The 25,629-nt window shown below is 41.2% G+C and overlaps 2 protein-coding genes across 6 annotated transcripts in view; one reads left to right on the top strand and one right to left on the bottom strand.

Annotated features, from left to right (window-relative positions):
• gabrr3a (gamma-aminobutyric acid type A receptor subunit rho3a) overlaps window positions 1-7,827 on the bottom strand; it is a 53,388-nt gene extending 45,561 nt beyond the window's left edge. Inside the window, exons 1-2 of the mRNA XM_061898454.1 lie at window positions 7,715-7,827; window positions 6,149-6,270 (exon numbers count right to left, since the gene is read on the bottom strand). The gene's annotated coding sequence lies outside the window, so the exon portion shown is untranslated. The remainder of the gene's footprint in view (window positions 1-6,148; window positions 6,271-7,714) is intronic.
• On the top strand, window positions 157-25,614 carry phldb2a (pleckstrin homology-like domain, family B, member 2a). Of its 5 annotated transcripts, XM_061898447.1 has the most exons (19): window positions 157-305; window positions 1,293-1,402; window positions 2,298-2,594; window positions 2,679-3,247; window positions 3,340-3,660; window positions 6,169-6,303; window positions 6,906-7,043; window positions 7,939-8,082; window positions 10,622-10,732; window positions 10,815-10,898; window positions 10,999-11,136; window positions 11,422-11,521; window positions 19,247-19,454; window positions 19,530-19,620; window positions 19,733-19,879; window positions 19,979-20,014; window positions 21,818-22,037; window positions 22,117-22,202; window positions 23,811-25,614. In XM_061898447.1, the coding sequence occupies exons 2-19, from the start codon at window positions 1,357-1,359 to the stop codon at window positions 23,949-23,951; spliced, it is 3,012 nt and encodes a 1,003-aa protein (XP_061754431.1). In that variant the 5' UTR covers window positions 157-305; window positions 1,293-1,356; the 3' UTR covers window positions 23,952-25,614. The 5 variants fall into 5 exon arrangements, with proteins under 5 accessions (XP_061754431.1, XP_061754428.1, XP_061754430.1 ...); XM_061898444.1 differs by having other exon boundaries at window positions 2,298-3,247; window positions 19,250-19,454; XM_061898443.1 differs by lacking the exon at window positions 157-305 and adding an exon at window positions 1,039-1,192 and having other exon boundaries at window positions 2,298-3,247.
• Window positions 25,615-25,629: the final 15 nt, after the last annotated feature.

Raw genomic sequence — 25,629 nt, 5'->3', positions numbered from 1 at the left:
TTAGTTTACTGACTGATTAGTTTAATTACTGATTACATTCTGGTTTCCCCCCATTTATAAATGATACCCCTTACCACCAAAAGGGGCAGCAGTGGTGCGTAATACTGATGCAAAGTAACATTCACCAGTCTGTAATTCCTCCCTCCCATCTCAGGGGAGGTGGGAAGGTTCTCCTCTCTGATTCTTTGTCACAGGAGGACTTCGGGGTTTTCACTTCGTTGCCTCCTCCGTGCGGGGACAAGAGGATTTCACGTCCGAGCCAGCTGGGAGGGTCAGCAACTATGTCAATGGGACGCACAACTAAGGTGAGAGGAGCTTTTATTGTGGAAAGTCGGGTCACACGAGTAAGGGGATGATGCATAGATGTTTGCAGAGATGCATGTCCAGGTTGTGGTGTATATGAACTTTGAGGTATATGCAAATAAAAAATGTTGTACTTTGTCAAAACTGTGCAAAGTCACCAAAAGCATGAGTTTAGCAGTTTTCATGTTAAATTGTTCAAATTACATATCTTTATTGACTGCTTAGAAGTAACACTGGTCTGTGTTTGCATGCTAATTATCATCACCAAAAACAGTGTTTTCTTCTTTACATAATAACAAAGAAGTAAATTATGTTGTCTTGGTAGTTTCTTGACCAGTTATCTACATCCCTTCACATGTATGAAGTTTTGCCCTATTTAACGACAGAAGAACTCTTTTACATTTTTAATGGCCAACATTTGTTAATAAAAGTCATAGCTATAATCGCTTTCCAACAAATGTTCTTTTACTTGAACCTGATGCATCAAATCTCCATGTTGTAGCACACATTTAAGTGTGTTCATTCAGCATGCTAATATGTTAACTCTTTGCATTACCCTGCTTGCTTGTAGTCTGGGTGATGCAGTAAAATCTCTCGCTCCTGACATGAGGCCCACCTCTTTTTTAGGAAGGAGTGGGTCTTAAGAATGAACTCATGCTGATTGATTGTGTGAGTGTGTAAAAGGATACCCTACTTCCTGTAGGCTCGCTGGACTCCAGACAGCAGGACCACAAACTCTCACATCAACCATCTCTCCGTTTTTTTACGCTTGTGCGTGTCGGAAAAAGTATAGTCTGACTCAAGAATCACTAGTGTATATATTATTCAAGAAATTTGACATTTGGTGATGCATGGAATAGTAACAGTGCGAATTGGTTGCACTTTCTTGGTATGTTCCTCTGTATTGTTTTCAGTTAATTACATGTTCTCAATGTTTATCCCCCATGTGGGTCTACATGCTGATTTTGTTTTGTTTTGTTCTCTGGCAGCAAAGCACAATTGAGTCTTGACTCCGACGGAATTAAAGAACTGAGGTTCAACTCGAGGAGCAGGATGCTTCCTCAACGAGCAGCAGTGAGCACGCTGGGTTACGGCTCAGGTAAGATTTGACCCGACTTGCAGATTACATTCACATTTCCATCAAGCAGTATAAATATGCCCCACTGTTCATGTAACAATATAGAACGGTAAAAATCTGGTCTGGCATTTTTTTCCATGGCACAAACGTTATGCTGGATTGGTGGGACTGGGTCATGTACATAAAGAACCAATTACCGTAATCTTTACGATCCTGACTATAAGACGACACCTCTTTGCCATAACCTGTATTTTCATAGCTGCTCAAAAGTTTGATGACTCTGTTTCATTTGCCCAAACTTTAGGACACTTTACCCCCAGTGCAGGTCCTTTTGTCATGGCTGCATATCTTCAGGTTACTGGTTTGTGTGAGTGACAGGAAGAGAAGCTCAGACTGGCTTGGGGATAAGTTGTTTGGTGCTGTGTTGTATAAATCTCTCCACCTTGAACATAAAACCATCAATCTCCACCCTTTACTACTATGACTACTGTGACTGGTACTCACACAGCTATTGCAAAGGTTATTTCTGTACACTTCTCTTAAAATGCACAAATGGACTCTACTGCTTGGTGGAAAAGTTGCTGAATATAATGACACAATTATGTTTTCTCTCTGGCTCTATGACACTACAGATTCAGCCTGCATGCCCTTCTAGTGCATTTAGACATGAGCTGGTTGGTGTTCTCAGAGTGCATGATGCATTCTGGCTTCTTCCATTTTTAGAAGACACTTGGCAACTGATAGGTCCAATGTTTGTATTGGGCTTAAAAGTGTATGAGCGCACATTCTTCACTGGTTTCCCCCCTCATACTCAGCACATGTCTGATAGTTCAGCTTATTAAAGCAGATTCACTTGTGACATGACCCCAAAAAAGTGTTAGGATTAAATGCTCTGTTAACTTGCACTCATCCACAGACTGTGTGAAGATGCAGCCCAGCTGCAGTGGCCCAGTAGGTGGGACCTTGCTCAGGGGTTCACGCTCCAAGGCGGAGCTTCAGGAGCTGATGGAGACGCTTCAGCGTAGGAAGAGCGCTCTAGAAGCCAGTCTCAGGGCGGCGGAGTGCAGCCGCAAGTATTTCAACATGCCTTCCCCCAGTGGACCCCAGTCCAAACGGCCACTATCCTTCCTCAGCAACACAGAGCACCAGCCATCTTCTTCAAAAACCTTCTCCTACATGACCAGCAGCAGCATGCCCCCATCCCCTCGCCAGGGTGAGCGTCAGATAAACTCTAATGGTTTTCTACGTCACTCCCATTCTCGCCACCAGTCACAGGACAGCCTGCTCCTCCCCACAGACGGAAGTTCTCACCTTTCCTCTTATGGAGAACCGCTACCTCGATCTCCAAGGGTCAAGAGTGGCACAGCTAGTGTGCCCTCAAGCCCTCGAATGGGCCGCAGACTGTACTCGCAAAGTAAAGCCATGAGTGAATCCAGGCAGAGGAAATACTCAACAGGTTCCCTTAACAATCTCGGCATGCACAGTCGTTCCCTCCCACGCCTCCACAATCCTGTTGATCCTCCTATTTTATCTCTGCCGCCTCATCTACACAGAGGAGGGCGCTCAACAATGACCCGACACAGTCTCTCCTCCCTTGAGCAACCTCCAGATGTGACTGTACCAGCCAGTATGCCTCATACTCCCAGGAGAGCCAGCATGGCCTCACTGAGTTCTTTAGGTGTTGAGATAGATGGTCCAAACTTAGATGTGAGCTTTGGAGAGCGGATATTATCATTTGGAAAGGGGGGGCTGAGTCCAGGACAAAGGGTGGGCAGCATCAGCTCACTGAATGGCAAAGAGGAGTTGAGAGACTATCACCAACACCAGAGGGATGAGAGACTCAGGGAACAAAAAGTGCAGAAATTGGTGAGTTCCTTTTTTAGAGTTCAGAAAAATGTATCTTTGCATTTTCTTGGAACGCCCACAAGACGATAATGTCAAAAACTCCTTGTCTGCAGGAGAGCCAGCGTCTGGAGACCATCATGAACCTGTGCACTGAGTTTACAAAGGTGGAGCCTGCAGGTTCAGCAGTTTCGGACCTGCAAAAGATCAATAAGGAGTTGGAGAAGCTGCAGGTGTCAGACGACGAGTCTGTATTCTCAGACTCCCCTAGCAGCGCGGTTCCAGACAACTGCTTTGGCACCAAGGCCCGAGACTTGCTTCTCAGTGATGAGCAGGAAGTCACCATTCGTCAGCAGAACAGCTACAGAGAGTTTCACTCACCATCTCGAAGTATGAACAGCAGCGCACCATCACCCTCCAGCCACCAGAAATCTAAGGTGATTTGATATCTTTTTGTTGTCTTTTGCACTGCATGTCATCTACCGGGCACTAATGACTACCATCTCCAGTACCTGATCAGTCAACACTGCGTTTATCATGCTGCTGTCCACAGTCTCCACTTTGCTGCAGTGGTCTAGTTTTTGATGCCCTCACTGTCCCCTAGATTAAAATGAGTCGGCTTAGTGAAACCAACATACAGAAGTTCCTCATTCTCTTTTAGTGTTGTGTTTTGCTAGCATGCCTCCTTCTGATTGGTCAGATAAGTGCAACGTGGTTTTCACACCTGAAACATAACCCCCGCGATAATCAAGGGAACACTGTATTTCCATCCTCATAGGTGTACCACTTTGCCCTGCTAATTTTTTTTGTTATGATTACCATGATTTATTGACTATACAGCACAGCTAATTATAAGCCGCACCCACCTAATGTTTGGATTCATTTTGTTTTGTACATATATTGGCCGCACAAGTCAAAGCTGTGTGTACAAATCAAAACATACTTAAACAGGTGCATGTGATCATTCACAAATTTAACAAAAGACAGTGTAACATGGCATACAGTAGCCTATACCGCACAGGTCATTCAGCATTTCAATACTTTTGTTTTTTGCAACAGATAGTTACCTTTTTCGATGGCCAGGTCGATCGTTTTCAGCTTTAGGGCTGCGTCGTGTGCATTTCTTAGTTTTTTTCTCTATAACGATGGTGAGTCCATTATACGCTAAATGGTTGACTGAATGATTGTGTTTGATTTAATTTGTTTCATTTTGAATTTTATTGGTCCACCCACTCAGCAATTTAATTGGTCTAACTTGACAAGGCAAAATTATAATTTTTTTTTCATGTGAAGTTTGTAAACCCAGAAAAGTTCATAAATTAGCTGCAATGTTTTATAAAGCGTAGAGTTCAAATCATGGGGAAAATGTAGCGGCTTGTCGTCTGTAACTTACATTACAGTATTATTATTATGCTGTTGTATGTAGTGTTGCTTGCAAACTCTGTTGCTGTGCTTTGAATATTTTGTTTTTCTTTGCCAACTAACTTTTCTTCGAATACTAACTCTATTTTCTTGTAACTTTTTTTATTTAAACAAAGGTAATTATGTCAAACTAACAGTTGAAATGGAAAAGCCTCAACTGGAAAATTGCTTTTGAAACCGTTGCTCATTCACAATACTTTCCTGGAACCGTTTTAACTATACTACCTACTCAAATTTCTTCTGACTTGCTCTTCTTCATTTGCTTCTTCACCACAAGTAGTTATGAAAACCATCAAGACGCACCCCTCAAGTGGAATGCACTATATCAGGCTGCCGAGAGCTTGTTTATCTTTATTTGTTTACCTTTTGTACAATCACTGCAGACATGTTTCTTTTTTCTCTACATAAACCTGCCCAGATCATCTTTTAGTGCACAACCAATGAGTCTTGAGGCGTTTTAATAGACATCACAGTAAATGTTTGTTTCTAACTAGATTTCTGCTGATGTAAATTGGAAACACGTGCAGCGAGGATCATTTGCACATGACCCTCTTTGTTGCAACACTGCTGTATTTTATACAGTCTTTTACTAGAGGCTGTTGAATGGGTGTTTTGATAGGGACAACACATTTTGTATGACTCCATTAGAGCATTGATACTGCAATTATTCTATTATTTTCATATGGTGGTTGTGGTCTTTGTTCAGAGCACAAAATAAATGTAAAAAATTGTGTGAATTCAACTGCCAAGTCGCCTTCTCCTCCAGAGTCTCAGCACTCGAGTTACTGCATCTGTAAAAGTTAAGCCTTTTTCCACTCGAAAACTGTTATAACCTGATGGTGTGTCTGGTTTTAATGAAGAAGACCTAGTTGTGCTTCAGCACTCAACCATTCAACTCCACAAGAAAGAGGAGAGGAGGGGAGGGGGTTGGGAAATCAGGAAATAACTCTATCCCACTGAGAATTATTTTATGTGCATTGGGTGTATCAGTGTGAGTGTGTGTGAGTGAATAGACGAATTCTGTTGTATACACATGGCAAAAACGTTTTTCCAGATGTCTAGAATTTCATAAAAAAACAAGACTATAGATTACGCCTTAAAAAATTGGAGCTGCTTGTCACATGGCTTTATAGACCATACATTATATCTCAGGTTTGCATATTAAAAGTAGATTAACAACACATAAGTGAATGGTAGAAGATTTTGGATAAGTTTGGCCACAAAATGCACTGTTAGAGCTTCCCACTGCACCAAGTATAAAAAAAATCCTGCCGCTGTCATTCATTCAACTGCGAGGACGTTAAAACAGCTGCTGCTCTTATTCTCAAAAGTACTACTGCCTATCTGTGTTTAACATCACAATTAATACAAATAGCCTCGTCGTTCCCCCCCTTCCCCCTTGTTGTAAAATTGTTATGATGGGGGATTTTTTTTAGGTTTCAGATTATAAAGACCCATGAGATGTCTGCTGTGGGTCTGTGTGAGAGTACTCAAATTACATACCTCCCTTATACGCCATGCAGGTGTTGGAGAGCGCGCAGCTGAAGCAGGAAGTAACGCATATTGAGGAGGAGAGAATCCAGGCTGTGAACAACATTGAAGAGCTGGAGCAGAAGATTAAAGACCTGGATAACCAGATGGAGGAGTCAGTGAGAGAGGTACAGTAGATGCCACAGTGTAACTTGTAACGCAAACACCAAACACGCCACTAACTGTGTTTCTTCAGACCAAGTGTTGCAAAAATAATTACATACGGTAAGTACAGCAACACAGCAGATTTGAGAGTAAGCTGACATCAAAACACTATTGTGGCTGTATTAGGTGTAGACATCCATCTATTCATTTTCTACCGCTTTTCCCGTTCGGGGTCACTGGAGCCTATCTCAGCTGCATTCGGGCGGAAGGCAGTTACACCCTGGACAAGTCGCCACCTTATCGCAGTAGGTGTAGACATAATACATGCAAAATAAATATCAGCATGGTCTCACAGCCGTGCTGCAAGCGCAAACCTGAATGCTCCCAAAAAAACGCCTACTTTAAATATGTGCCTGTAATTTATTATACTTTTAAGGATGTAGTTTTCTTACACGACTGCAAAATACAGCAGAATAGAAATACTGGTAATTATTTCCTATCTTTGTAAGGCAGACAGTTTTTTTTTTTCATACAACTCTTGTGTTGGTGCAGGGACTCTGTGCAGGGATATACAGTAACTGCAGGTTTTTCATCCACATATTCTTTTATTCATTGGCTCCTTCAGATTGAGGTGGAGTGTGCATTGCTGGAAGGAGAGCAGGAGTCAGAGATGACGCAGCTGCAAAGAGAAAAGGAACTTCTGGACCAACTCAGGGAAAATTTGCATAGTTCTGAAAAAGTTAGCCACACTGAGAAGGCACAGGTAAAAAACAAAGTACCATTTTTTTTTCTTTCCAAGATTTATCAGTTATGATGCTTTAATATATAATCATTATGTCACTTTCTCTAGGATCATTAATACAGTATAATGGATGGGTCAAATACTGCAAATGATTTGTATTGATCAAATTACTAAGTAATTATAATAACATGAGTTTGTGATTTTGCCTTTTATCTATGAACAATATATAAATGCAACAATAAGACAATACAATGATATCAACACAATTATAAAGTTATTCCCTTATGTGAAACCAATAGTGCAAAATAAGTAAACAAAAGCACTATTGTTTATTTTTTAATCGTGATGTTGTTTCTGCCTTTATAGCCCTCTCGTGTGTATGTGTTTGTACACTATATAACAATGAATACAATACCATAATGTAACAATTTGGACAACACAACTTGTGAAAAAGAAACGACAAATAAAAATGATCTCGGACAACTTCTCGTCAATGCGCAGATCGATATTTTGTGTCGTGATATGTTATTTTGACAAATATAGTAAGTGTACAATAAGTAAAAACAAATTATGCGCATAGTTGTGGGCCACCTTGTGAAACCCAGTGAAACGGCCGCAACTTATTTATGGTACCTCACAAGTGGTTAGAACGTCTTCTTTACACCGTGTGAAGAAGGGCCTACTAAACTTACTTTAAAAGTGCACTCTTCTATTAAGTAAAGTTATCAGAAAAAGTGCAATGTTGTGGTTATCTCCGTTCAGGACCTTCTTCCTGTTTACACCACTGTGTGTGTCCACTTTCCACTGACCAATATGAACAGCCGGGGATATCACGTGGTGTTTTATGACGCGTTCAAGTGGGCACGGAATTCTCTTCAGAATTTCGATGATTCAGTTGCATACATGTTTGTCGCAGGTGGCAGAAGAGCAAACAAAAACCTTGGAGGATTTGGAGTTCCAGGAGTTAGAGAAAGTAATTGACCAAGATGAAGAAAAGGAAAATCAGAGTCAGTTACTCAGAGAGATTGCTGACTGTCAACGTCTCGCTATCACACGCAAGGTACATAATGTATATATGTACAACTATTGTATTTGACAATATACCTACATGTTGACTATTTATTTACATATTTATTTATACATGCATCGTTTATGTTGAACGGCATGGCAATTTATTATTTGTGGTAAACATCATCATAATTGACATCGCTGGTAGGCATACAAACCCAGTTTCCATATGAGTTGGGAAATTGTGTTAGATGTAAATATAAACGGAATAAAATGATTTGCAAATCCTTTTCAACCCATATTCAATTGAATGCACTACAAAGACAAGATATGTTGATGTTTAGTTTAGTTTATTTTATTAAGGATCCCCATTAGTCTACACCGCAGTGGAGACTATTCTTCCTGGGGTCCAGGCAAAAAAACATCACACAACCACAAAACAAAAGATTAAAATGCAGTACAACATGATCCAATAATAAATTGTCATAATACAAAAATAACAACAACAAAGAACCCAAAAATACTAATAACTTTTGTTACATAACCATTTTCATACCAAAGATAAAAATAGCAATATAAAAATAGATATACTGTATAATTTTTTTGCAAAAATAAAACAAAGAACCAATGGCCTAAAATATACACATTAGTGTAACAAAGACAAAAAATAAGTGACGAAAAATTATCATCCATCCATTTTCTGCTGCTTATCCCATAATCAATAAAATACTCAATAGTCAATAAAAACAGTCATGACATTAGGTACAATCTAGAATAATCTCTTTACGCAATACTTCTCCTTTTAGTCTATTCTTAAAGCCCACTATGCTGGTGATTGATAGCAGATATTGCGGAAGTCGATTCCAGTAAGTGATTGCCCTATACATAACAGTCTTGTTCAAACTCATAAACTTTATTTTTTTTTTTTGCAAATAATAATTAACTTAGAATTTCATGGCTGCAACATGTGCCAACATAGTTAGGAAAGGGCATGTTCACCACTGTGTTACATCACCTTTTCTTTTAACAACACTCAATAAACATTTGGGAACTGAGGAAACTAATTGTTGAAGCTTTGAAAGTGGAATTCTTTCTCATTCTTGTTTTATGTAGAGCTTCAGTCGTTCAACAGTCCAGGGTCTCTGCTGTCGTATTTTACGCTTCATAATGCGCCACACATTTTCGGTGGGAGACAGGTCTGGACTGCAGGCGGGCCAGGAAAGTACGCACTCTTTTACTACGAAACCACGCTGTTGTAACACGTGGCTTAGCATTGTCTTGCTGAAAGAAGCAGGGGCGTCCATGATAACGTTGCTTGGATGACAACATATGTTGCTCCAAAACCTGTATGGACCATTCAGCATTAATGGTGCCTTCACACATGTGTAAGTTACCCATGCCTTGGACACTAATACACCCCCATACCATCACAGATGCTGGCTTTTGAACTTTGCGCCTATAACAATCCGGATGGTTATTTTCCTCTTTGTTCCAGAGGACACCACGTCCTCTGTTTCCAAATATAATTTGAAATGTGGACTCGTCAGACCACAAAACACTTTTCCACTTTGCATCAGTCCATCTTAGATGAACTCGGGCCCAGAGAAACCAGTGGGGTTCCTTGGTGTTGTTGATAACGGGGTTTTGCTTTGCATAGCAGAGTTTTAACTTGCACTTACATATGTAGCGACCAAATGTAGTTACTGACAGTGGTTTTATTAAGTGTTCCTGAGCCCATGTGGTGATATCCTTTACACACTGATGTCGGTTTTCAATGCAGTACCGCCTGAGGGATCAAAGTTCCGTAATATCATGGCTTACGTGCAGTGATTTCTCCAGATTCTCTGAACCTTTTGATGATTTTACGGACCGTAGATGGTAAAATCCCTAAATTCCTTGCAATAGCTCGTTGAGAAATGTTGTTCTAAAACTGTTCGACAATTTGCTTACAAATTGGTGACCCTCGCCCCATCCTTGTTTGTGAATTACTTAGCATTTCATGGAAGCTGCTTTTATACCCAATCATGGCATCCACCTGTTACCAATTAGCCTGCACACCTGTGGGATGTTCCAAAAAAGTGTTTGATGAGCATTTCTCAACTTTATCAGTATTTATTGCCACCTTTCCCAACTTCCTTTTCACGTGTTGCTGGCATCAAATTCTAAAGTTAATGATTATTTGCCAAAAAAAAAATGTTTGTCAGTTTGAACATCAAATATGTTGTCTTTGTAGCATATTCAACTGAATATGGGTTGAAAATGATTTGCAAATCATTGTATTCCGTTTATATTTACATCTAACACAATTTCCCAACTCATATGGAAACGGGGTTTGTAGAATATTATTATACAGTATGCAATCCATTTTCTACTGCTTGTCCTTTTCGGAGTCGCGGAAGGTTATTATAAAGTATGTATTCTGAAAATACTCAAAATAGAATGTTTTGTGTATTTATAATATCATTATGAATCAGTAGATGCAGTACAGTAGGAGCGTACATGTCACAAAATTAGCTTTGGTATTCCAGAAAGCAATTTCTTATTTACAGTCCAGAAGTTAATAACGACACTCTTTTTTTTTTTTTTTGCAGGAGAGACTTGCCACGCTGAAGAAACAGTCTTCGCAGATTGCACTGCAGTCCCAGCAGGAGAGAGAGAATTTCCAGAGGGAAAAAAACAATCTGCTCATCATGCTGCAGAAGGTAGGGCGTTCAGCGAAAAGTTGGCAGACGGTGTAAATGCTTTTATTGCGATCACTGAAGATGTCATCATGGCGGCCTGCAGGAAAGAGACAAGCTGGCGTCTTTGGAAGGAAAATATGCAGAATTGTCTGAGAAGCAGAAAACCAATAACACGGCCATCAAAGAGGTGGGTGGAGGATGATGTCCGACCGGGTACATTGTAGTCTTCTACTTTTTTTTTCTTTGTTGTGATGAAAAAAGACCTGTTGTTTGTGTGCTGGCTGTAGCAAATACACGCCATCAGGGAAAGGAGGAGGAGCGGCAAGGAAAACTCTGCACACCTGAGTGACAACGGAACTCATAAGAGGAGAGAGCAGAGCGTCGCTCTGCATGGAAGGTCTTTGGGACGCACCCTTACGCCAAAGGTCATGAGAGTTCATTGCTTTTTAATCATTGCAATGTTGGAGGAATAGGAGTCATATGGAGGTTTTAGATTTTAAACTGTCGATGCCCTGCTACAATTCATCATTCAAAATAATTCCTATCATCAAGTTTTCTGACAACAAAGGGGGATTTTCCACATTTCTGGATGTGCTTAATAGAAATACTTGGGAATCCAATGCAGGACAGATGTTTGCATTTGTGTGAACGCCGCGACGACTTGCAGTGACCAGCGTACACTTTGCTTTTCTGCCCCCCTCCCCCCACAGGCCCATCTGCCTCTGTCTCAAAGCTCCAGCTGTGGCAGCGTCATCCCGCAAAGTCTCAGCTTCGCCCCTCGAGACCTGAACACTCGCTGCCTGCCAAAAAGTGAGTCATGCTGCCGCATCAGATAAACAACACACTAAACAGGAGACAATGCATTGATGGAATAATCTGAGCCATTTTACAACCAAGCCATCAGAAAATATGCTTGTTATATAATCATCATTATTATAATTTTCTCATTGTGTCATGGCTGCCTTTTGCTAATTAAAATTCACTGCAACTTTGTATGTTCACTCAGTGCTTGTCTAAAACAGTACCTCACATATCAGCAACCACTTTCTTTGTATTTACGAGGACAAACAGTGTCAAAATATGTAAAAACCACACTCCACGTACCCCCATACCCTCACAGATGCTGGTTTTGGACTTTGCGCTTATAAAAATCCGGATGGTTATTTTCCTCTTTGTTCCGGAGGACACCACGTCCACAGTGGACTTGTCAGACCACAAAACACTTTTCCACTTTGCATCAGTCCATCTTAGATGAGCTCGGGCCCAGCGAAGCCAGCGGCGTTCCTTGGTGTTGTTGATAAATGGGTTTGGCTTTGCATAGCAGGGTTTTAACTTGGGATTGTACCATCTACGGTCCGTAAAATCATCAAAAGGTTCAGAGAATCTGCAGAAATCACTGCACGTAAGCGATGATATTACGGACCTGCATCAAAAACCGACATCAGTGTGTAAAGGATATCACCACATGGGCTCTTGGCCCCAGTTTACAACCAAACCATCAGAAAATATTCTTGTTGTATATTCATCATTATTATAATTTTCTCATTGCGTCATGGCTGCCTTTTGCTAATTAAAATTCACTGCAACTTTGTACGTTCACTCAGTGCTTGTCTAAAACAGTATCTCACAAATCAGCAACCACTTTGTTTTATCTACAATGACAAACAGTGTCAAAATCCTTGCGTGTAAAAACCACACTCTGCGTACGTGCACGCACTCATTTTACATAGGCGTTGTTACGTTTTATGCTCGTTAAGACGCATTTTGCATATACGTGGACCAGCAGCCAGTAGATGTTTAAAGTAACCAATCAGAAAGGAGGAAAGTTGCCAGACAGTTGTGTGCCAGCTAGATTCATTGGATCGTATATCTATACTCCTATACAAGCTGTACACTGACTACTCTAAGTTGGATCCAAGTTTAATTTTACAGTATAGTACAGTATTGTCCGTTGAGAAGATACAAAAATGGTTCTTAAACAGCGTGGCGCATTTGTGAGAGTGGCTGTGCCAGCAACCTGAGGGTTCCTGGTTCAATCCCCACCTTCTACCAACCTAGTCACATCTGTTGTGTCCTTGAGCAAGACACTTCACCCTTGCTCCTGATGGGTCCTGGTTAGGGCCTTGCATGGCATCTCCCGCCATCATTGTGTGAATGTGCGTGTGAATGGGTGTGGGTGAAAATAGTGTTAAAGTGCTTCGAGTACCTTGAAGGTAGAAAAGCACTGTATAAGTATAACCCAATTAGCATTTAAATTGTGAGGAGGGAATTACGGCAGCTATTCTGTGTCTTTATTACGAAAGCTTTTTTTTTTACACTGAATTTTTTGCATTTTGTGAAGATAATTTTTATACATCAAATTATGTTGACAATTTCAATGAACAAAAGTTTGTGAGCAAAAGGCCTGTGTTTATAAATGCAGTGTTTTAAAATCCTATGTATAAAAATTCTGTGTTTAAAAATGCAGTATTTTAAAATTCTGTATTTAAAAATTCAGCAGATAAAAATTCAGTGTAAAGAAACTCAGTGTAAAAAAAAATCTGTTTTAAAAATTCAGCACTCAGCAGATAAAAATTCAGTGTTTTAAAATAATTGTATAAAAATTCAGTGTTTCAAAATTCACTGTATAAAAATGTGTTTTAAAATTTAGTGCAGAAAAATCCATTGCTTCAAAAGACAAAAAAGACAGAAAAATCAGTCACATAAATAGTGTAAAAAAAAAAGGGCTTTCATAATAGAGACACAAATTAACCTCCATATGTACTCACTTTTGTAAGACAATGTACATTGTGAAATATGAATTTTCATAACCATCATCAGATGTCATGCACATATAACCCCTAGTGGCCAAAACATCACCTACAATCCAACAGGGGGGAAAGTCCAATGTAAAGTACAGTGTTAGTACCAATTAGAGTTTGGTTTAACAATAATAATACCTCATTAATCCTGAACAAGGAATATATTTTGATCTTGGATTGAGTTGTGTGTGTTGTGAAACTGCACTTTTATCATATACAACCTGGCAAAAAATGATGGAATCACCAGACTTAGAGGAAGTTCCTTCAGTTTGTTAATTTTGTAGAAAAAAAGCAGACAACAGACATAAAACTAAACTTTTGTCATTTCAAATGGCAACTTTCTAGTTTTAACAAACACTTAAAGAAATCAAGAATATAAATTGTGGTATTGAGTAACAGTTACATTTTTAGATCAAGCTGAGAGAAAACATTTAAGAATCACTCAATTCTGAGGAAATAAAATATGAAATGGACAAAAATCATGGTTCCAACACGAGAGATGTCAATTGAAACTAAGAAGATGATTATCAAACTTCTTTAAAAAAAAGGTAAATCATCACGCAATGTTGCAAAAGATGTTGATTGTTCCTAAAAGCTGGACTAAGTACAAAAAACATGGAAAGGTTGTAAAAGACAAGGATACTGTTAGACCAAACCGTCAAAACAGAAAACTTCAAGCAAAATAAATGTAAAACAGAACATGCACAGCAAAATAAATAAGGAAAGTGAGTCAACGTCTTTGACAGAACTGTAAAAAAGCGCCAAAAGGAAACGGGATTTAAACACACGAAAGCTAAACAAAAGCCGTCATTACCATATTAACTGAAAAATCAAGGTTACAGTGGGCTAACGGAAAGCAATCGTGGACTATGGATGACTGGATGAAAGTCATATTCAGTGATTAATCGTGAATGTGCATTGGGCAAGGTGATGATGCTGGAACTTTTGTTTGGTGCCATTCTAGTTAGATTTATGAAGACGACAGCCTGAAGAAAACATGTATATGTCCACAGTCATTGATGATATGGGGTACATGTCAGGTAATGACACTGGGGATGGCTGTCATTACGTCTTCAATAAAACCAAACATTTACGTTGACATTTTGGACACTTTTCTTATTCCATTTGTCGAAAGGATGTTTGGGGGTGATGACATATTTTTTTCAAGATAATAATACATCTTGCCATGAAGAAAAAAACTGTAAATTCTTTCTCTGAAGAAAGATAAACAAGGTCAATATTGTGGCCAGCAAAAAATTCCAGATCTCAATCCAATTAAAATCTGTGTTTGAAATTGAAGACAATGGTCAATGACAAGACTCCAACCTGCCAAGCTGATCTGACAACAGCAATCAGAGAAAGTTGGAGCAAGATCGATGAAGAGTACAGTTTGTCACTTGTTAAGTTCATGCCTCAGAGACTGCAAGCTGTTATAAAAGCCAGAGGTGGTGCAACAAATACCAGTGGTGTGTTGTTTTTCATGATTTCATTTTTTCATCTCAGAATTGAGTGATTCCATACTTTTTTCACTCTGCTTGATCCAAAAACGAAACTGTTATAGACTACCCTATTTTTTTTCTGGAATTCTATAAAAGTTTCTGAAAGCCATTAAGTTGACGTTTGTAATGACTACATCAGGGGTGTCAAACTCGTTTTAGCTCAGGGACCGAATGGAGAAAAATCTGTGCAGTCGCGAGTATTGAAATTATGGCACCAAAACAAAAAATAAAGACAGATTCAGATTGTTTTCTTTGTCTTACTTTGGCCAAAAATAGAACAAATAAAAATACAATAAAAAATATAGAAAAAAAAAGCAGCAATCAAGTGTAGATCCATGAATGAAATAAGAAAGTAAATGAATAATAACTGAATACATTTACATATGCATAAAAATGAGTTTTCTTTTGTATTATTTTTTAATTAATTAAGTAATGTTTATGACAACCTTTCTGCAAAACACAATATAGAATGTGAGATATAACAGGATAATGCATACATTTAAAATGCTTACAAAAAGAAGGGACCCCATCCATCCATCCATCCATCATCCTCCGCTTATCCGAGGTCGGGTCGCGGGGGCAGCAGCCTAAGCAGGGAAGCCCAGACTTCCCTATCTCCAGCCACTTCGTCCAGCTCTTCCCGGGGGATCCCGAGGCGTTCCCAGGCCAGCCGGGAGACATAGTCTTCCCAACGTGTCCTGGGTCTTCCCCGTGGCCTCCTACCAGCTGGACGTGCCCTAAACACCTCCCTAGGGAGGCGTTCGGGTGGCATCCTGGCCAGATGCCCGAACCACCTCATCTGGCTCCTCTCGATGTGAAGGAGCAGCGGCTTTACTTTGACTTCCTCCCGGATGGCAGAGCTCCTCACCCTATCTCTAAGGGAGAGCCCCGCCACCCGACGGAGGAAACTCATTTCGGCCGCTTGTACCCGTGATCTTATCCTTTCGGTCATGACCCAAAGCTCATGACCATAGGTGAGGATGGGAACGTAGATCGACCGGTAAATTGAGAGCTTTGCCTTCCGGCTCAGCTCCTTCTTCACCACAACGGATCGATACAACGTCCGCATTACTGAAGACGCCGCACCGATCCGCCTGTCGATCTCACGATCCACTCTTCCCCCACTCGTGAACAAGACTCCTAGGTACTTGAACTCCTCCACTTGGGGCAGGGTCTCCTCCCCAACCCGGAGATGGCACTCCACTCTTTTCCGGGCGAGAACCATGGACTCGGACTTGGAGGTGCTGATTCTCATTCCGGTCGCTTCACACTCGGCTGCGAACCGATCCAGTGAGAGCTGAAGATCCCGGTCAGATGAAGCCATCAGGACTACATCATCTGCAAAAAGCAGAGACCTAATCCCGTGGCCACCAAACCGGATCCCCTCAACGCCTTGGCTGCGCCTAGAAATTCTGTCCATAAAAGTTATGAACAGAATCGGAGACAAAGGACAGCCTTGGCGGAGTCCAACTCTCACTGGAAACGTGTCCGACTTACTGCCAGCAATGCGGACCAAGCTCTGACACTGATCATACAGGGAGCGGACTGCCACAATAAGACAGTCCGGTACCCCATACTCGCTGAGCACTCCCCACAGGACTCCCCGAGGGACACGGTCGAATGCCTTCTCCAAGTCCACAAAGCACTTGTAGACTGGTTGGGCAAACTCCCATGCACCCTCAAGAACCCTGCCGAGAGTATAGAGCTGGTCCACAGTTCCACGACCAGGACGAAAACCACACTGCTCCTCCTGAATCCGAGGTTCGACTATCCGGCGAAGCCTCCTCTCCAGTACACCTGAATAAACCTTACCGGGAAGGCTGAGGAGTGTGATCCCACGATAGTTGGAACACACCCTCTGGTCCCCCTTCTTAAAGAGAGGGACCACCAATCCAGAGGTACCGCCCCCGATGTCCACGCGATGCTGCAGAGTCTTGTCAACCAAGACAGCCCCACAGCATCCAGAGCCTTAAGGAACTCCGGGCGGATCTCATCCACCACCGGGGCCTTGCCGCCGAGGAGCTTTTTAACTACCTCAGCGACCTCAGCCCCAGAAATAGGAGAGTCCACTGCAGCTTCCCCAGGCACCGCTTCCTCAAAGGAAGACGTGTTGGTGGGATTGAGGAGGTCTTCGAAGTATTCCCTCCACCGATCCACAACATCCACAGTCGAAGTCAGCAGAACACCATCCGCACCATACACGGTGTTGATAGTGCACTGCTTCCCCTTCCTGAGGCGGCGTATGGTGGTCCAGAATCGCTTCGAAGCCGTCCGGAAGTCGTTTTCCATGGCTTCCCCGAACTCTTCCCATGTCCGAGTTTTTGCCTCCGCGACCGCTAAAGCTGCACACCGCTTGGCCCGTCGGTACTCGTCCACTGCCTCCGGAGTCCTATGAGCCAAAAGAACCCGATAGGACTCCTTCTTCAGCTTGACGGCATCCCTCACTGCTGGTGTCCACCAACGGGTTCTGGGATTACCGCCACGACAGGCACCAACAACCTTGCGGCCACAGCTCCAATCAGCCGCCTCGACAATAGAGGTTCGGAACATGGTCCACTCGGACTCAATGTCCCGCACCTCCCTCGTGACATGTTCAAAGTTCTCCCGGAGGTGTGAATTGAAACTCTCTCTGACAGGAGCCTCTGCCAGACGTTCCCAGCAGACCCTCACAATGCGTTTGGGCCTGCCAGGTCTGTCCGGCATCCTCCCCCACCATCGCAGCCAACTCACCACCAGGTGGTGATCGGTAGAAAGCTCCGCCCCTCTCTTCACCCGAGTGTCCAAAACATAAGGCCGCAAATCCGATGACAAAACTACAAAGTCGATCATGGAACTGCGGCCTAGGGTGTCCTGGTGCCAAGTGCACATATTGACACCCTTATGTTTGAACATGGTGTTTGTTATGGACAATCCGTGACGAGCACAAAAGTCCAATAACAAAACACCACTCGGGTTTAGATCCGGGCGACCATTCTTCCCAATCACGCCTCTCCAGGTTTCACTTTCGTTGCCAACATGAGCGTTGAAGTCCCCCAGTAGGACAAGGGAATCACCCGGGGGAGCACTTTCCAGTACTCCCTCGAGGGTTCCCAAAAAGGGTGGGTATTCTGAACTGCTGTTTGGTGCGTAAGCACAAACAACAGTCAGGACCCGTCCCCCCACCCGAAGGCGAAGGGAAGCTACCCTCTCGTCCACTGGGTTGAACTCAAACGTGCAGGCTTTGAGCCAGGGGGCAATGAGAATTGCCACCCCAGCCTGTCGCCTCTCACTGCCGGCAACGCCAGAGTGGAAGAGGGTCCAGTCCCTCTCGAGAGAACTGGTTCCAGAGCCCTTGCTGTGCGTCGAGGTGAGTCCGACTATATCCAGCCGGAACTTCTCTACCTCGCGGACTAGCTCAGGCTCCTTCCCCCCCAGTGAGGTGACGTTCCACGTCCCAAGAGCTAGCTTCTGTAGCCGAGGATCGGACCGCCAAGTGCCCTGCCTTCGGCTGCCGCCCAGCTCACAATGCACCCGACCTCTATGGCCCCTCCTATGAGTGGTGAGCCCATTGGAGGGATGACCCACGTTGCCTCTTCGGGCTGTGCCCGGCCGGGCCCCATGGGGACAGGCCCGACCACCAGGCGCTCGCCATCGTGCCCCAACTCCGGGCCTGGCTCCAGAGCGGGGCCCCGGTGACCCGCGTCCGGGCGAGGGAAATCTGAGTTCATTTTGTTGTAATTCCATAGAAGTCTTTGAGCTGCTCTTTGTCTGATCACTCACCTAGGACCTGTTTGTCTTGGGAAACCCTACCAGGGGCCATGAAAGCCCCCAGACAACATAGCTCCTAGGATCATTGGGACACGCAAACTCCTCTACCACGGTAAGGTAGCAGCTCAGAGAGGAGAAGAAGGGACCCCATTTTATGAATTGATAGGGTCCCTGGGACCCCATTTTGAAAATTCCTTGTGCCAACACTGTTGGAGTATTGGTGCGTGCAAAACAGCAGCAGGCGGCTGTGGCCTGCGGGCCGGTGCTAATACTAATCAAATATCGTAGATAATTCATGTTCCGGCCGGATCTGGCCCGCAGACCTTGACTTTGACATCACTGGACTATAGTTGTGTGTCATGTCCGTTATTGGAATTTTTTATCTCCCAAATTAAACAACTGAATAAACATCCTCCATGTCTGGTGCGTCCATATTTTCTTCAGGAGTTGAACTAAAAATGTTGACCGTTTCTGCCATCATCTGTCAGCAGGCAACAGCCACACGCACATGAATGACGGCGCGCACGACAGACAGAGAAACAGTGAGTTCTGCAACCGATTGCTGTCAGAGCCCAACGTTTTCCTCGACTCCTTGTCCTACCCGGATAACAGCCAGGCCTCCGACACGGTCAGCGTGGACAGCTCCGACAGCCTGGAGACCAGCTTCTCTGCATGCTCACCTGATAACATCTCCAGGTTGGAATCTAATATATGTGCGACCATGTGTGAGCGTGTGTGTCTCATCCAAACCAAATCCTCTTGTGTTGTCAGTGCCAGTATGTCCAACATGGTCAAACTTGAGGAGATGGAGCGTTTACTCCGAGAGGCTCAGGTGGAAAAGCTACGACTGCTTGAGCACAGGGTAACACTTCACAGTCAAATGTGCACAATCAGCACATAAGCCGTATCCAAAATTGTGCCTTTGGGGTGGAGTGTGGGATGTGATGTTGAGTCTGACCAAGCTGACGTTGTAGGAGCGTGAGATAGAGATACGCAGGCACGCCCTGGAGGAGGAGCGACGAAGGAGGGAGGAACTGGAGAAACGTCTGCAGGAGGAGACCGCCAGGAGACAGAAACTTGTGGAGAGGGAAGTGAAGCTCAGGGAGAAACAAAGATCTCAGGTACAGTTCTCCATCATGCATATACAGTATAGGCCAAAAGTTTGGACACATTCTCATTTCAATGTGTTTTCTTAATTTTTGTGACTATTTATGTTGTAGATTGTCACTGAAGGCATCAAATCCATGACATTTCAGGTGATTACCTTTTTGAAGCTCATCCAGAGAATACCAAGAGTGTGCAAAACCGTAATCAGTGCAAAGGGTGGCTATTTTGAAGGAAGTAGAATATAAAGCATGGTCTCTGTTAGTTCACCTTTTTTTTTTGTTGAGTAACTCCACGTGTTCATTCATAGTTTTGATGCCTTCAGTGACAATCTACAATGTAAATAGTCATGAAATTAAAGAAAACGCATTGAATGAGAAGGTGTGTCCAGACTTTTGGCCTGTACTGTATAATCATACATTTGGTTTACCTGCACGGATCAAGTGACATCCAATACAAAACCTGGATCAAAAATGGTCACTTTTTACTGTCTTAAAAGATGCAACCCACTTTGATTTGCAATTTTTTTTTTTTAAATCTCCTAAGCTCCTTAGGTGAAGCAAAATGATTTAAACAGCTCCCAGTATGATGCACTACACTGCTAACTATAACCACAATAAAAATAAATATAGTTAAAGTAAAGTCAATCAAAGCTTAGCATTGTCCACGTAAAATTGCATGATTTATTATAGAGCTGTTGGGTAAAATGTATTAAAGCATTAATAAAGCATCAGAAAATGCTGAATTTATCATTTTTGAAGCATATTTTTGACATTAATAGATCTTAGTATGTCATAAACACGGTTATATTTTTCTTCTTGTGTGAGTGCTAAACAGTGTTTATAAAAATATACTTAATAGAATCAAATATATAACTACAAACATGCGTGCTATTCCCCCCCTAAAATTCTCACATTTCTGGGAATTTCTGCTTTCGCTTTTCTGCGACATTTCATCCCCATTTGAAATGAATGGCCAATTTTTCAAATTTCAAAATGTAATAATTTTTAGCTCTTTTTGATATTTTGATACTTGACTTATGCTAATGTCATGCCAGATTTTTTCCCAAACCTAATTTTACAGGTATACAACTCAGAATAATTTATTTTGGTATTTGACGCATGCTTACGATTAGAAGGTTAATATTAGCATATTAGCTTTTTTAAAATCTATTTTTGCAGGCATACACCTTAGTCATATATTTTGGTACGTGATGTGTGCCAATGACATGCTAGCTTTTTTAATTGAATTTTAAAGGTATACACCTCAGAGTGATGTATTCTGGTACTTAACGTGTGCTAATGTCATGCTAGTTTTTTTTTTAGCAAATTACACATGTATATACCTCAGAATTATTTATTTGTATACTTGATGCGACTGTTTAGGTACACCTCAGTCATATTTTTGGGTGGGGAAAAAAATGCTGAAATGCTTTGTTCAGTGTCAATATTTCAGCATTCATGCGTAACTTCTACCAAAATAGTTTTTTCTAACTATTAATAATCTCTACAAAATTCTTAATGTTGTATTTTTATGTTATAAATGACCAAATCAACATTTAAGCACTGCATCATGTACACACCAGCTGTTTAGGTATTGTCAAAGGTTTGTTGCGTCATTTAGAAAAGGTATTTAAATAATTCTCTTTACAAGTTATAAATGATAACTTATGACAATTAATGTCAAAAACATGGGTTATAAATGATTAATTAATTTTTTTCTAATCTTTAATAAGTTCATTAATAATGATTTAAACATTTGTAACTGTGTCTATAAACTTCATTCTAATGAGTATGCATGTCGGACATATGCTTTATAAATGATGACTTCAGAATATACAAACGCTTTATTCATGCTTAAACGTGTTAATATAAAGTGTTACCGAGCTCTTGTATTGGATCTCATTAGATTTTGCATATAGCTCATTAATGTAATCTAACATGTTTGGCCCACAGTCCCGACTCCTGACACGCTACCTGCCTGTGAGGAAAGACGACTTCGACCTTCACGACCATATCGAGATGGCAGGACACAATCCGGATGCTTGCTTCCATTTGGCCGTCACGGACAAAACGTGTCGAGGCTTCCTTGTCAAGATGGGGGGGAAAATCAAGACCTGGAAGAAACGCTGGTTCGTGTTTGACCACAATCGCAGGACTCTCACTTACTATGCAGGCGAGTAACTCATATTGTATTTAAAAATAGAGTGAAGTTTGAAAATATCATGTTTTTTTCCCTCCTCTGTTTACCACAGATAAACATGAAACCAAGATGAAAGGAGTCATTTACTTCCAGGCCATAGAGGAGGTTTACTATGACCATTTAAAGAATGCACACAAAGTAAGTATTTTTATAGAGGGTCAAATGTAACCAAATCAAATAATAAATAAATATTCAAATAATTACTTAAATGTGTCATCAATTGATTATAATCGGAATCAAATACAATAATGTGTAAATAATGTATTTGTTAAAGTAGTACATGTAATCAGTCAATACATTAATTCCATATTTAATTAACTAATGAATGAATTAATTATTGATTTCATTATTTATTTATTTGATGAACCTTCCTGAATTTTTCTACATGTCAAACACAGCCATCAAAGTCAGTGGGCGGAACGATTGCTTAGTCTAATGATTCCTTTGTCTGAAAGCCTGGAACTTTTGAAGTCTTTTAAAACATGGTGAATAAGGAGGATTCCCTCTAATTTTTTCGGGAGTTGGCGTTAGATATTGTAGACCTTGCCGACTTTGTAAGACCTGCTGAACTCACAGCAAGTAGCAGTTAAAAGTAAAGGAATCTATTGAAGTTGTCGGAGTTATTTCCGCACTTTCAGACCAAAATATCGACCAGTACTCCTCCGCTTTCCTGGTCGAGTGGAAGGGTAACCCATCAGCTGTTAGGACCCGCCCACTGACTTTGATGGCTGAGCTTGACAGATATATTTGTGAAGTAATTAAATAAATCATATCATGAACTAGCTTCATGGTGGCAGAGGGGTTAGTGTGTCTGCCTCACAATACAAAGGTCCTGCAGTCCTGGGTTCAATCCCAGGCTCGGGATCTTTCTTTGTAGAGTTTGCATGTGTTCCCCGTGGATGCGTGGGTCACCTCCGGGTACTCTGGCTTCCTCCCACTTCCAAAGACATGCACCTGGGGATAGGTTGATTGGCAACACCAAATTGGCCCTAGTGTGTGAATGTGAGTGTGAATGTTGTCTGTCTATCTGTGTTGGCCCTGCGATGAGGTTCCGACTTGTCCAGGGTGTACACCGCCTTCCGCCCGATTGTAGCTGAGATAGGCGCCAGCGCCCCCCGCGGGGAATAAGCGGTAGAAAATGGATGGATGGATATCAGGAACTAATACTCATGAACTACACAGTGGCCTAGGGGTTAGAGTGTCCGCCCGGAGATCGGTAGGTCTTGAGTTCAAATCCCGGCCGAGTCATACCAAAGACTATAAAAACGGGACCAATTACCTCCCTGCTCGGCACTCAGCATTAAGGGTTGGAATTGGGGGTTAAATCACCATAAATGATTCCCGAGCGCGGACCCGCTGCTGCCCACTGCTCCCCTCACCTCCCAGGGGTTGATCAGGGGTGATGGGTCAAATGCAGAGAATAATTTCGCCACCTCTAGTATGTGTGTGACAATCATTGGTACTTTAACTTTAAATTAAATTGTAAAAACAATTATTAAACCATGACATACCTAAATTCTGAAATAATTAAATCATTACATGTACTTTTACATAAAAAACAACACATTTATTTAATTCCTACTATGGTAAATGACTAGTTTAATTATTACATTGTTTATTTAATTTTGTCCCATTTGACCCTCCATATTTTTTGTTTGCCTTCTTTTTGAACATTGTTGACATCTTTTCTAACTTTCTCTCATATTTTACTTTTTCCTCAAAACTACTTACACACACACACACTAGAGTCCCAACCCTTCGCTGACCTTCAGTGTGAAGACTCACGATCGCGTGTACTACATGGTAGCCCCGTCCCCTGAAGCCATGCGTATCTGGATGGATGTCATTGTGACGGGCGCAGAGGGACACATGCACTTCATGCTGTAACGCAGCCAAAGAGGTGTTTTGTGTGTGTAAGCTTTGCACGACTCCACAACATTTGTTGGAACGAGTATGTGAACATTCGGACGCTCAACCACTCTATTATGTAATCAAGTATAAAGATCATAATGTACCAGTCTTATCATTAAGCTATAATTGTTGACATACTACATCTACATCCATTTATAATGTCAAACAAGCACAAAAATAATAATCTACCGGACAGTCATGGTTCAGGTCTAATACAAAATAGTACAGCTGAAAACGGCAAAAAACAAACAAAAATCCAAACAGCTATGAAGACAAATAAGTGTTGCCTATGATTATTTCTCAGTAAGGAGTCAGAGAGCAGCGAGAAAACAGGGCACTGCAGCAAAGTGGAGACTCCGGAGAATACCGCAGCATCCAGTTAGCATGTTTATTTAGTCATACGAATTCAAATAAAAACTGCTTGACCAATGAGCATCCAGAAGTGTAGGCATATGCTAGTAGTGCCAACCACCAATGTCACAGGCTACTAGGGCCATGCAGAGGTGATTCTGTGCAGTGCAAAGGGGGCATTATAATGTGCAAAAACACACACTTTCATTCCATAATTGACAGTGGTGTAAATCACTCCTTGTTCTCCATATCTTTACGTTTAATCACTATAATCATTAGTCATGTTTCCTAAGCACCTAAGTGTTTTATTTAATCAGAGTATCCTGGTGATCTCTAATCAACAGCATCGTTTTACTTTGTGTTTACATGAATGCACATATTGCCATATGTTTTACATTGACTTTTTTACACGTGACTGTGTGTCATTTTTACCTCTTGTAAACGCCAGCATTTTAGGGAGGGATTTTTTTTTGTGTGCCAAAATTAAATGATTACATAGACAATTAAATGTGAAATGATTTAATAAAATTGGAAGTTAAACAGTTTCACTCTCAATTTGTAAAATATGATAAATACAGGTATTCATAATGAAACTATTATACAACTCTATTATATGATATATTATCTCTTAACTGTTTATTAATTTCATGACCAATACATCATTTAGGCTTACCATGCTTTTCAACTGATCAGATTACTGACAGTTTCATAAAAATGCCAAGTCATTGAATAATTAAAAAAGGCCATGAAAAATACTTATTATGAATTAAATAACCTGGTCATTATATTAATAATCAGTAGTTTCACTATAATTATTTAATGCTATATTTCACAATTCAATGGATACTATATTATACTAAAAGTTAATTCCAATAAAAAATAAATTACCTAAAATTAAATGTACTTAATTTTGGTTGTTTCCATAGTGTTTATGATTGCTGCTGCCAGTCTTATCAATATAACAAATTGCATCCTCTAGCTATAATAGAGGCTGCTAACACAACGTGATAAGGTCACGTCAACATTGCAGTATTATTTTTTCACCAGCAGAGGGCCTCAGTGCGAAAATTATTGCACCAAAATGACGTAATGCTCTCAGTCCTCTCTCGCAAAGCAGTATTGAAATGTTTGTCAGTTTAAATTTGAACATCAATATGCTCCTGTATATGCGTTGTATATCACAATTATATATTTTTGTATTGCACAATACATGGTTGACACGTTTTTTTAAAAATATATATATATTTTGTGTCTTAAAAAAATGAAAATAAATACTTTTTAATACAAATGTTATTTTTGTATC

Source organism: Nerophis ophidion, linkage group LG04, assembly GCF_033978795.1.
Source record: "Nerophis ophidion isolate RoL-2023_Sa linkage group LG04, RoL_Noph_v1.0, whole genome shotgun sequence".
In the NCBI taxonomy this organism is placed as follows: domain Eukaryota; kingdom Metazoa; phylum Chordata; class Actinopteri; order Syngnathiformes; family Syngnathidae; genus Nerophis; species Nerophis ophidion.
Note: the sequence above shows the minus strand (reverse complement) of the source record. Positions and strands in the feature narration are given on the sequence as shown.